This window comes from Sceloporus occidentalis, unplaced genomic scaffold (assembly GCF_023333645.1).
Source record: "Sceloporus occidentalis isolate IW3139 unplaced genomic scaffold, rSceOcc1.0.p SCAF_29, whole genome shotgun sequence".
NCBI lineage: Eukaryota > Metazoa > Chordata > Lepidosauria > Squamata > Phrynosomatidae > Sceloporus > Sceloporus occidentalis.
Window position 1 is genome coordinate 7,898,334 of NW_028317009.1, and position 11,667 is coordinate 7,910,000.

Consider the following 11,667-nt stretch of genomic DNA (forward strand, 5'->3'; position numbering starts at 1 on the left):
GTTTGATGACCGGTGAGGGACTCGGGCCCTTACGAGCTCTTTTGCACACCAGATAATGATGATGATTGCCGTGTTTTGGAGACAGCATTGGTTAAAATTCGATCCCAGAAGAGTTTGGGTTATTTTGCTGCGGATTAAACATTCTTTTTACAAACTCCATTGCAATGTAACATGTTCCTTTGCGCGGTTGTCTAGAGGCAGAGGGGGTTTGGGTCGGAGTTTAGGATTCCTGGGGTACGACCTCCATGAGCTTCTGGAAAAACACTGTTGAGGAATCTAAAAATACAGAAACGTCAAGGAAGCGATATGTTTATGCCGATAGGAAGTAACATATAACCACAAACTTCACACACGGGCTGTATAATGAAATACTAAACCTAAATCCAAAGACGCCGCTGGATCACGTAGTTAACGGGATCAGAAACATTTTCTTAAAGGTTGTTACAAATTATCTCCTTATTGTCGGAACCAGGTTTCTGCATCTTAGCCTCGCAAAGACAGACGCAAACCAGGGCGTAAGGTTCTTTCCAATGGATTATCATTGGCGCTTTCTTTCAGCAGGGCTGCGCATAAGCGGTCAATAAACACGCACTTACGTATGAACTGCAAGGCCCACTTGGGCTTATTCTGCCACCAGACTCCAAAGTAGTAAACGGGAACTCCGGACAGGATGATGATGAAACCGATTCCGCACTCCACCGGGGTCATGTAGAAAGACACCACGATCAGGAAGAAACACGCCAGGATAAAGAATACCGGGAGAGAAAGATTCACCTGCGGAAAAGAAAATTCACGATGGGGCAGGAGAGAACGGACGTCCTACGGACGATCTTAGAAACCGAGAACGTACTCAAGGTGATATTTATATTGGCCGAGTTGCATTCTAATGCAATCAGACAACAAAGTATCCTCGTTACTCCTATCGATATCCTATAGATCTGTAATGCAGCTTCTGGGCCGGTTCCTGTTGTTTTGCCGGCGGACGTCCGCTCTGCTCGTGTTCCTGCTTCATGCTGCGTTTGAACCTTACGTTCTCCCAGCAGGCGAGCTGCCGGAGGAAGCCACGGACAATAAGCCTTTGAGGTGGCGCGGAAAAGGAGCAGCGGCCCCAAGCCTTTAGAGACAGGCGTCAGCTCCCTAAAAGCGACGGGCAAGCCGGCGGCAGAAGTCACCGTCGGACTGACGGAGATCAAACGAAGATCCAAGCGGATTCTTTTGTTAGAATTATCCCCATGTGTGCAACGTAAGATTAGAACCTTTAAACACTTTAGGTGCGCGTGTGGTGCAACTGATTCATAAAATCGCTGAATTTCCTGTCTCGTTTAAAAACATATATATATATATATACGAAAAGATGGAAAACAAATAAAAAAAATAATAATAATAAAATGAAGAAAAGTGCCGAGGCAGTCTGTTCCTGTTTCATTAGAAACAAATATGTCATAAAACTCCTTTTTGGTTAATTACAGGACTAACCCATTTGTCAGACTGTTAAAACGATGTGCCTCGCGGCGGCGTCTTATTGTAAGATTAAAGATGCGCGCTTTTTGCTGATCCCACATAAGTCGATCCGTCTCTACGTCTCACCCAACTTTTATTGCACCATTAATGGATTTATATTATTCCCCGCAAAAAATACTTGCTTTGAGCTAGAATTATAGCCACGGCAGGTAAAGAGCACGCAGACATAACCCGCGGCGATCTATTAAATGTGTTATTACGCATTACTTGCCTTCAGGTTCTGGCAAGCTGGCCGTGAGGCTCCTTTAATTAAACATTCCAAAGAACCACGGAAAAATTAATTTGCCCCGTGTACGCGGAAACAGTCAGTGACTGAAATACCTGGTTTTATGTATTTTTCCCGCAAATATGATTTTTCTCAAAATTAAACGTATATTAACCAAAGAGAGTAAAAAAATGCCCGATACGTTGTATTAAAATTTGAACACTATTCTTCATGAGTTTATGGGTCTCATACGACAAAAGCTGGAAGGCCAGGGAATGTTGTGTTATAAATACAGGAGACATGAAATATATATATATTCAAATATTAAACTGCTAAAAATAAAAAAATAAAATAAAAAAAATGAAAGATATCTTTTTAAATGAATGATTAAGTGTAGTGGGGCTCATCCGCCCCCCCCCCCCAGCTGGGGTATCTCCCCTTTTCTTACCTTGATGGGTCTTTCTAATTCTGGCTTCTTGTAACGGAGCCACATCATCCCGATAATGGCCAGGGCCACGCAAAGCCAGTTAAAGAAGCTGAAGAAGTTGATGACGGAGAAAATGTCATCCGAGAAGGCGTAGAGAAGCGTCATGGCGCACTGCGGGAAGAGCCGGACGGAGAAAACGTGTTGGAATGGGAATCTACAAAGTTACCCCTAATACCCACCAATGTGTGTTCTTTATGTATAATAACCATTGTATGGAACCTTAAACTCAGAGAATGACACCGATGCTACAAACCAAAAGAGACTCACACAAAACGAAGATGGTTTTAAGACATTTAGTCCTTAAACACAATGCGGTGCCACAGGGTATAAGTAGTTGGCGCAGGTACTTACGGTGAATATGAGCGAGGGCATAGGGGTGAGAAGTTTGGGGTGGATCATAGACAGTAGGGAGGGCAGGTGACCTTCTCTGGACCCGACATAGAACAGTCTGAAACAGAAAAAAACAATCATAAGTCATCCGTTTACTCTTTCAAGCCCCGTGTTCCTCTATAAACCCAGTTACGCCGCTCTCCTGAAAGCACCTAGTCTTCGGTATAGGAGAGGGTGAGATTAACTGTTATTTCCCAAGAGCTTTCATGTCAGAAAATCCGTGGCACTTGCGGACTGGTTTTCTGGGACCCCTGGTATAGCGCGGGGCAGGAAGGCATCCCAGGAAGGGTTGGAGCTCAGATTATATACTTATCCAAGTCAAAAAAATTACAAATGACAACATACCTGGAAGACGTAAAAAGAGAGCCGTTGACAGATCCGAAGCACGATAACCCGACAAACACCGGGATGATCCACGCCATGACTCCCAAGTGGTAATTCCCAAAATCCTACAATCAAAAAAAAAATGACATTTGCTTAGAAAGTAATGTTTCCCTCATGGTCCGGGGTTAAGCCGTGAGACTGAATCCCCTCTTTGATAGCAGATTTCAGACAAGAATAAAAAAAAAACCAACATCTTCTCCCAATACCACATCCATATCAAACATAGCTTATTGGCAATGACGTAAATACAGGTGAAATCATGAAAATGCGGGGGATGGGGAAACGATGACAGTTATTTGTGGTGACAGGGAGCACGGGTTTCCCTTTTTGAGAATGAAAGAGGAAATGACAGAGAAATCTTGTGTTTATCGCCAAAGATCTAGGAGCTCGACTAACATTTCAGGAGCGGTGGCCGCGTAAGATCGGGTTCCTGCTGTGTATTTATCTGCGTGTAAGCGTTATACAGAATCTGGAGGATGAGGTCCCTTTAAACCTCAAGCATTAGTTATCCCCTCGACACACAAAGCCACACAAAGGCACACGTACCACGGCCACGGCCTCGGAGTTCAGCATCTGCTCCGGGGACAGCGTGGTGAAGTACGCCAGGTTGGTGAGGACGTACACCAGGGTCACGATGGGCAAGGAGATAATGATGGCCCGAGGTAGGTTCCTGTAAACACAAGCGGCCATTAGAAAGGAATTCATGTAGAACCCACAATACAAAGCTGGCATAACGACACAGAGCATCGCAAAGGGGGAAGACGAAGGCATGAACGCCGGCCAAGTCATACGTCCTCGCAGACCATTGGGCCGGCGTGTAACTTCCGCTATAAGTCATGAGATTCATGGAGCTTTGGACTAAAGGTTAATGCCTTCCTCTTACATTAAGGCTCTCAGTTCTATACGGGTTTAACCACTAAACAGATCATGAAAGCGATCTGCATGGGGGGGGGGGGGGGGTAGATGGCCAACTTACTTGTACGGTTCAATCATTTCTTCTGTCACAAAATTCAAGTAGTTCCTAAAATGAGAGGGAGAGACGGCTGGTTACGAGATGAAAATGTACCGGGACACAGAAGCCGTGAATGGTCGGTATCTCTCAGCGTTATAAATCATCCAAAAGGAGAACAGCATGGAGATCAACCTCCTACTGGGTGCGCTCGGTTCAAACAGTTACCTAAACCTCATCATAAATGATTTAACGCTCATTATCTGTTCCCTGCATTCAAAAAAAACATCAAACGGGGTGAAAAAAAGCTTGCTCTCCGCACTCTACCTATGTGAATAGATTCCATTAACAGAAATAATAACTACAAAAGGTAGCAGAAAATAATTGACCCGAGTCTCAACTAGTTAGCTACCGCCTGCTAATCTCCTACACTTGGGACCGTGGTCATTCTGAACTGCGCTCGTGTCAGGAGATCCTGCAAGCCTCCTGCGATGCTGATGGCCTTCGCTGGGATTCAGGGCATGGTCGCCGACTGTGCTACATCTTTATTCAGTACGCTTAGGTGGCCTCTGTCTCACGTTGACAGTGAAACTCCCTAATGTCATCCTCACCATCCGCCGTAGGCGAAAAGTCCACTGTAGAGCGCCAGGACCCACTGGCCAACATCCGTACTGGTGCCTTCAAAGGCATGTTCGGGGCTGAGAGTGGCAACGTCTCCTACGGAGGAGAAACAGAAAATAAGTCACAAACGCAGTTATTTTGGTTCCTTAGACATGTTTTCTCTTCACGTTCTAATACTGGTTTAAAGCTGGACTTTCTTCTCTCATCCTTCAGCAGAGGGCAGCAGCTACCCCCCCCCCCCCACCGCCAGGCTCTCAAACTTGGGCATATTATGTCGCAAATACATTGGTTTTGCAGCGTCTGGTTTTAACAGTATAACCCCAAAAGAGAACGGAACGGTAAATACGAGAAGGTTGTTTTGCCGACATATGGCGGGACCCACAAGCTATAGATATCGCTTTATCATTGGGTTCACACCTTGGAAAGGTTGGAAAGGGAACCACCTCGACTCCTTTTAATTATAGTTTGACACCCTTTCTATATACCGGCTAATTAAGTCTGCACGTCAGAGATAACAGAGCCATTCAAGGCTGTTACTGTATTAACGCCGGTGACCGTGTTAATAGAACCAAGTCACCGACGGGGTTCCAGTAGAGCTAAGAAAAGAAATAACTGTTACAGTAGAGAAAAACTGCCCTGTGTTTAAAAAATAAATATTATTCTTTTATTATTATTATATTATTATTCTTTTATTATTATTATTATTATTCTTTTATTATTCTTATTATTATATTATTATTATTTTATTGTTATTATTTTATTATTATTATTATTATTTTTTTATTGTTATTATTATTTTATCATTGTTATTTTAGATGTGTCTGGTTTAATGTGACTTTTGCTCCTGGATTCCAGCAAGACTCAAAGATAATCTTAACACAAACACCATAAAATGTTGTGTTGTACAAGGAAACCACTGGAAGGATGTTTTTAATGTTCCTATATAGAGTGTCCTTGGATATCTGGGGTGTCTCCATCTCGCTCCAGACGTACATTTATCTCAAGTCAAGGTCTCTGACACGTCGCGGCTTTGAAGATGGAAAGACGGGGGGGGATACGGAACAGAGAAAGAAGAGGAACGTCCGTGATGCAAAGTGTCACCAAGATGGAAAAGTAGACTTCACGTCACCCAGTATCCGAATGGGTTTTCTCTCCGCTCTTATACTGTAACCGGTCCAAAAGAAGAGCCTTGAATGACATGAAGTGGTATTATGGGAATGTAACGAGGACAAGATACAGTGAGGAACACCGTCCCATGAGAAAGACTTCTCTGTGTCCTTATATCCTCTCCTCCTGATAACGTGCTGCTCACACGTTCCTGATCCCTGCCAGTGCGAAGAATGTTAATTTCAGACATAAAAATTGAACAAAACCCCAGACGGGGCAAAAGATAAACCATCTGACCGTCTTCTTGTGAAGCCATGTGAGGTATCTGGCAGTTAATCTGCTGAGAAACCAAACCGGTCACATGGAGCCGGCCACAAAAACTCTGCAAAAGAGTTTGATTTTGGCTTCTGGAACATTTTATTGACCTCTAACCCATGATCAAAAGGATAAAATAACTGTATTTTCACAGTAACAGAGAATTTCACGTGCTTTTTTCATGTTATGCGTGGCATTGGTGTGCATGTGGAAGAAGGATTTATTATTATTATTAGGATTTATTCTCCTAATAAGAGCAATGATTTTTAACCAATATTTGTTGTTCTATTTCCAGTTAGATATTAATGTATGTATATATATATATATGTTATATATGTTATATAGGTGAGCACGGAACTGGAAAAATAATTATAAAATAGCAGGTTTTAAAGCTTTTTAGTAGATGCCGGCAGACACGAGCGCTCGGTATAAAACCCGTGACATTCCGGGTGTATTTGCATCGCTGTCCCTGTGTTTGAATGTTTCTCGTACCAAAGGTTATCGAGTTCTCATTAGCATAACCAAAACTATCATTTCCGTTTTTACATGGCGGTGGGGGGGGGGGGGTCTAACGTCTAACGCAGGTGTAAATGTCTCCGATAGCGTAACGTGAGACCATGACTGCTAGAGGGCCGAGGGACACGAGGAAGGGCCATTCATTTCCTGCACACGCGTAAGATGCAAGCGAAAACGTGGCAGCGGAGGGTCGAGGTTTGTGTCGGGGATTCGGAGAGGTTAATCCTCAAGGGGGGGTTTAAGATGGGAGACGCGGCCCCCCCCCTTACACTGGAACCCGATCTTTTGTGACGAGACGTTTTCTTTTTCTTTGATGAATAGGTTTTGTGGCGTTGGCTGCCGAGCGGCGGGATGAGGCCCTCCTTTCACAATGGGCTGAGCATTTACAATGAAGAATGGAGTCACCAGAGGCATTTTAATGGGTGGCGGGACTGAGAACGCTAGGAAACTACGCAGGCACAACTAAGACAGATCGTTTCTACCGGGTGCCTTGAACACGCAGAGAATTATCAGATACAAGTGCTTCCTAAATGTAACATCCGCAAAGACGGGAAATAAACACCCATGCTGGACTCGGGAAACAGAGCTAGCCACGTAAAACCCGCACATTCACGCTTACACTGGGGTCAGGAATATAACGGTGCTGGGAGTCACCAAGAACGACAAAACTTACTAAATAATACGATAAAGTGTCAAAGGTCGTGGTTTTACCCTAGAACAATAAAGCAATGTAAAAATCTTGAAAGTAAAATGACATTTTGGAAGCAATTTGTGTGTTCTTTTGTTTCCATTTTGACCCAGCGGTTCTTTGGTAACACGTTACTGTCAGCTCGGTTCTGGCTGGGTACGGGTATATTTCGGCTGCCCGTTTTTAATAGCCATGCCACGGGGGTTTAAACAGGAAAGCGCTGAAAGAGCTAGCCAGTGAAATCCCCTCCGCGCCATTTAGCAGACACGCCAGCGTTGTCATTGGGTTAATTGAATAAACTTTCACACCAGTCTGAAGAGAACTTTGAAACCAGACTCTCGTGGGGTAAATTCACAGCGCAGACAGAAGACAGGTTGCTTTAGGTACAAAGCCAGGCAAAATGATTGGGATTTGGAAGTAATCCTCTTAGGGGGAGATTTTCTGATGAGGCAAGCAGCGGCCTTATCAAATTAATTCCACTCGAGGTGTTCAACCCCTGTGATAGCCGCTGGCAAAACAGCCGAACGGCAGGGGAGGGGGAACTGGAATGAAAGCCAGGCTGGGATTGAAACATGCCCACTGCTGCTCGGGATCGTCAGACGCAAGCCCCGTTACAGGCATGATCTTATAATACGCAGAATTCGGAGCAGAAGGCTACATTGTCCCAACTCTTAGAAGGTACCAGGTACCGGTTCTCACTCCTTAACTCCTTTTAAAAGGGGTCGCGGTAGCAAGTAATGGCCCGCAGCCTCAGGAGTGTCCAAAGTGTATTTCTGGCATTTAAAGAGGTCATATAAGCTTCATTTCCAGATAAGTAGTTTTTCCTAGACTGTGAGAATCGGATGAGATAATGCAGATGTTGTAAATGAAAAGGTCCTACCTCTCCCCAGCTGCACGAAGCCTAGAATGATGATCATACACAGGGCAAGAAGTTTGGCCGCGGCAAACACATCCTGGACTCTGGTGGCCGCTTTAACGCTGTAGCAGTTCACTGCAGTGAGCAACACTGGAAGGAGAGGGGGCAGCAGTTACTGGCAGCAATACACATGGACCATGCTGGAAGAAACTGTCACACCTAGAAATGTTACGGGATGTTCAGAGAGTTAGTATGTGGCATCCCAGGTCACAGAGTATACAGAACGGACCCCCAACATCATACAGAATAGACCCCCGACATCATACACAGTATACAGAACGGACCCCCGACATCATACACAGTATACAGAACGGACCCCCGACATCATACAGAGCATAAAGAACGGACCTCTGACATCATACACAGTATACAGAACGGACCTCTGACATCATACACAGTATACAGAACGGACCCCCGACATCATACAGAGCATACAGAACGGACCTCCGACATCATACAGAGCATACAGAACGGACCTCCGACATCATACAGAGCATACAGAACGGACCTCTGACACCACACAACATCACGGAACGTTTAGAACCAAACCCCGTCGAATGCCTTATGTCACGGAACATTCAGAACCCATCTCTGTTGCAAAGGCACGCTGCTCAGGGTCTCTCTAAAGAACTAATATGTATCCGAGTAAAGTAATAAACACAAACGTTCCAGTATAACATATATATATATATACAAGAAATGGCAGCCACCTCCCAGCTCCTGGAGTATTTATCAAAGTGTCATCCGGACAGAGGGTTACTGGTGATCATTAGAAGCGCGGAGGGTACAGGGGTCGGTAAGCGCCCTCAGATCTCCGCTGTGCGCTTCCCAGATCCTTCAGTCATGCCAGTGTGTAGAAGCCCTAAACACGGCCCCTGATATTCTGCCCCCGTCATGTTTTATTAGGACAGAGTTGTGCGCTGGGAGCGAGACAATGCCTCTTTATACTCGCTGGCAGGTAACGCGTTCCCAAAAGCCAGAACATCATTCCTGCCCCAGTTAAGGAGTCACTGGGGGGCTTCCCACAGCACAGCCCTGACCAGCACTCCCAGTAAGCTTCCTGCAAATGCATCTCTCTCGGGCTACTAGTCATACTGGGACGCAGGTCCGGGACGATATTCAGTACTCCACAGCTCGCGTCTCTCTCGCACGTGTGAGGAGCGCATGCCACGGCCGTGGCGGTGTTGTAAACATCATGTAGCTGAAATAGTAACAGGGAGGAGCGCGTCCTCGCATAGTCGAGTCGGTTCATTTCCCCCTGCGGGTGTCCTTACTGGGAGTGACGCGGATCACTGACTCAGCTGGATGTTATGCCGGGAGGGTGGCAAACGGCAGATTATGGAACGTTACACACATCCCGTCCGTCGTGATAACCCCAGTCCCTGTATACATTAAATGAAACAGATAATAAAGTCTGCAAAATAAAAAAAAATATTAAAAAAAAAAAAAGGACACTGGGGAGTAAGATAAGAGCTAAAAGTAACGCATTATGCATTAAAAAAAAGTCATTTTTGTTACAAAGCTTTAAAGTGGCCACAATAGCAATCAAAGGGTTAACGCTCTGTTTTTTTTCTGTATTTCCTGCTAAAGAGAAAAAATAGTTTGCTTTTTTTTTTTAACCTAAGAAGCACTGACTACCGTGCGAGGTTTCTTTTTCTGTTCCGTCAGCTTGTCTGGAAACTTCAGATTCTGGGTTCCTGAAGTCACCTTAATTCCCGTTGGGAAAACGTCAAGAAGCAAAGTCCCGAGCTGTTAATTCAGATAGTCAGGCTCAGTGGTTTGCGACAGCAAAAGAAACACTAATTGCAAGCAGCAATTAAATTCATTAAAATGGTTTCTAAATGTAAAAAAAAAAAAAGAATTATTGTTATTTATTGTTTTTATATAGCGCCATCATAAACCGTAGCGCTGTACAATGAGTAGACCGGACATTAAATGAAGCTTTTTACTCCGATCTTAAATATAGCCTTAAAAAAAAATAAGACATTGAAAAGATGATAAAGTTCTCTTTGGAACATTTTGATGTTTGTGAAGTACCCCGGCCCCCGGGCCGGACCTTGTGGCACGACTCGTGCGGAAGGCTTACAACCGGCGGCCTCCCTCCCCCGGCCCCCCCATCCACCCAGCATGTCCTATTAAGTTATAAAAGCCGCGGCTTCTCCGGCAGAACCGGTTTCTGTGGCTGTCAAACTTTCGCTGCAGCCTAACGAGGTTACAAAAGGTTCTTCAGCGTTAAGCAGACCAGCCCCAGGGAACCAGGCGGCAGGTGTCCCAGAAGCCAAGGGATGGGACAGAATACGTCCGACAACCAATGGCTGGGATGTTAACGAACTCTCGGGTTACATGGTTTGTATGATTACCATTTAAGAGCCAGAGAGAATGAAATGGATCCAGTATGGATCCAGTACGGGATATCCCTAAAGCCATACTGCAACCACGCTATGTTCTTCTAAGGAAGAATATCACAAGAAGGATTGCGGACGACACCACCTCGCCCCTTAGTAAATCTATGCCTTTTATTGTTTAATCATACAGAATTACTGTAGCTGGTTTGCAGCGCGGCGCCATTCTGCTCTGGAAGCTAAAGTGTTAAGTGAGCGGGATGCCGAGGCAAGGTGCCAACTGCAGCGGTACCGGAACGAAAATAAATGATCAGTAATCTGATGAGCAGGAGGGTAACGGGATTTCCAGGGGATGTACGCAGAAGATTCGTGCCGCGGGACTAAGTCGCGTCTTAAACCCGATTATGGAGCTTCTTTAGCCCCCAAAAGTTTTAAGGATGACTTAACCCCTGGAGGCACAGCATGGCGGCGCGCCAGGAACCGTGTTGGCACGTGGCAAACGTGGTAACGCGACTACTTCAACAAATAGATAGGAGGGAGACATAAAAGATACCCCTCCCCCACCCGGGTTACGACTGGATCCACCAACATCCCTGCTTTTACACAGGTGGATACTGGCTGGTGATCAGGACTCAGCCCCTCCGGTACAGGTTAGCATTGAAAAAAAACCCCAAAAGGCTAAAGTTCAAAGAACAAAGGATGCTCCATCTTAACGACCCGTCGCTCAAACAATGAGGGTGAGAGATTTGTTAAAATGCTGGCCCAGAAAGGGTTAAACTCACGCACAGCTTCTATAGAAAGGTTATTCTGCGCTTCTATGTGCGAGATCTAAACGTCGATCAATAAAACAAAGACAAAGAAGAAGGGGCCGGGACGGACGGACCCCCCTGTAAGACGGATTCATGAGGGTCAAAGCGAGGAGCCGAGGGTCCCGAGGATTCCACACAATGGGAAGATTTATCGCAGTGGTCCGGCTATGAAAACTACGATCGCAGGGTAATCATCAGGTCCATCAGTGCCTTGGATAAAAACTAAAGCTAAAATAAATGGGTTTCTCACGGAACATTAAGAGGGCCCAGTGGCTACAATGTATCAGTGACTCGTAAACACGAGGCGGGGCAATGTGTGTAACGTTTAAACAAAGAGTCTGTAAACACAAAACACTTTAGAGTGCTCTTCAATAAACTCCCGACCACGGCCACCTTCCCTGGGCTGCGGATTGCGTT

At 45.2% G+C, this 11,667-nt stretch overlaps 1 protein-coding gene across 1 annotated transcript in view; it reads right to left on the reverse strand.

The window, feature by feature from the left end:
* Positions 1–220: 220 nt before the first annotated feature.
* Positions 221–11,667, reverse strand: part of LOC149299262 (large neutral amino acids transporter small subunit 1-like) — a 14,379-nt gene continuing 2,932 nt past the window's right edge. Inside the window, exons 2-10 of the mRNA XM_089486282.1 lie at positions 8,064–8,189; positions 4,548–4,653; positions 3,964–4,008; positions 3,534–3,657; positions 2,949–3,052; positions 2,565–2,661; positions 2,175–2,324; positions 597–774; positions 221–276 (exon numbers count right to left, since the gene is read on the reverse strand). Of these exons, the coding sequence (XP_089342408.1) occupies positions 221–276; positions 597–774; positions 2,175–2,324; positions 2,565–2,661; positions 2,949–3,052; positions 3,534–3,657; positions 3,964–4,008; positions 4,548–4,653; positions 8,064–8,189 (986 nt within the window). The remainder of the gene's footprint in view (positions 277–596; positions 775–2,174; positions 2,325–2,564; positions 2,662–2,948; positions 3,053–3,533; positions 3,658–3,963; positions 4,009–4,547; positions 4,654–8,063; positions 8,190–11,667) is intronic.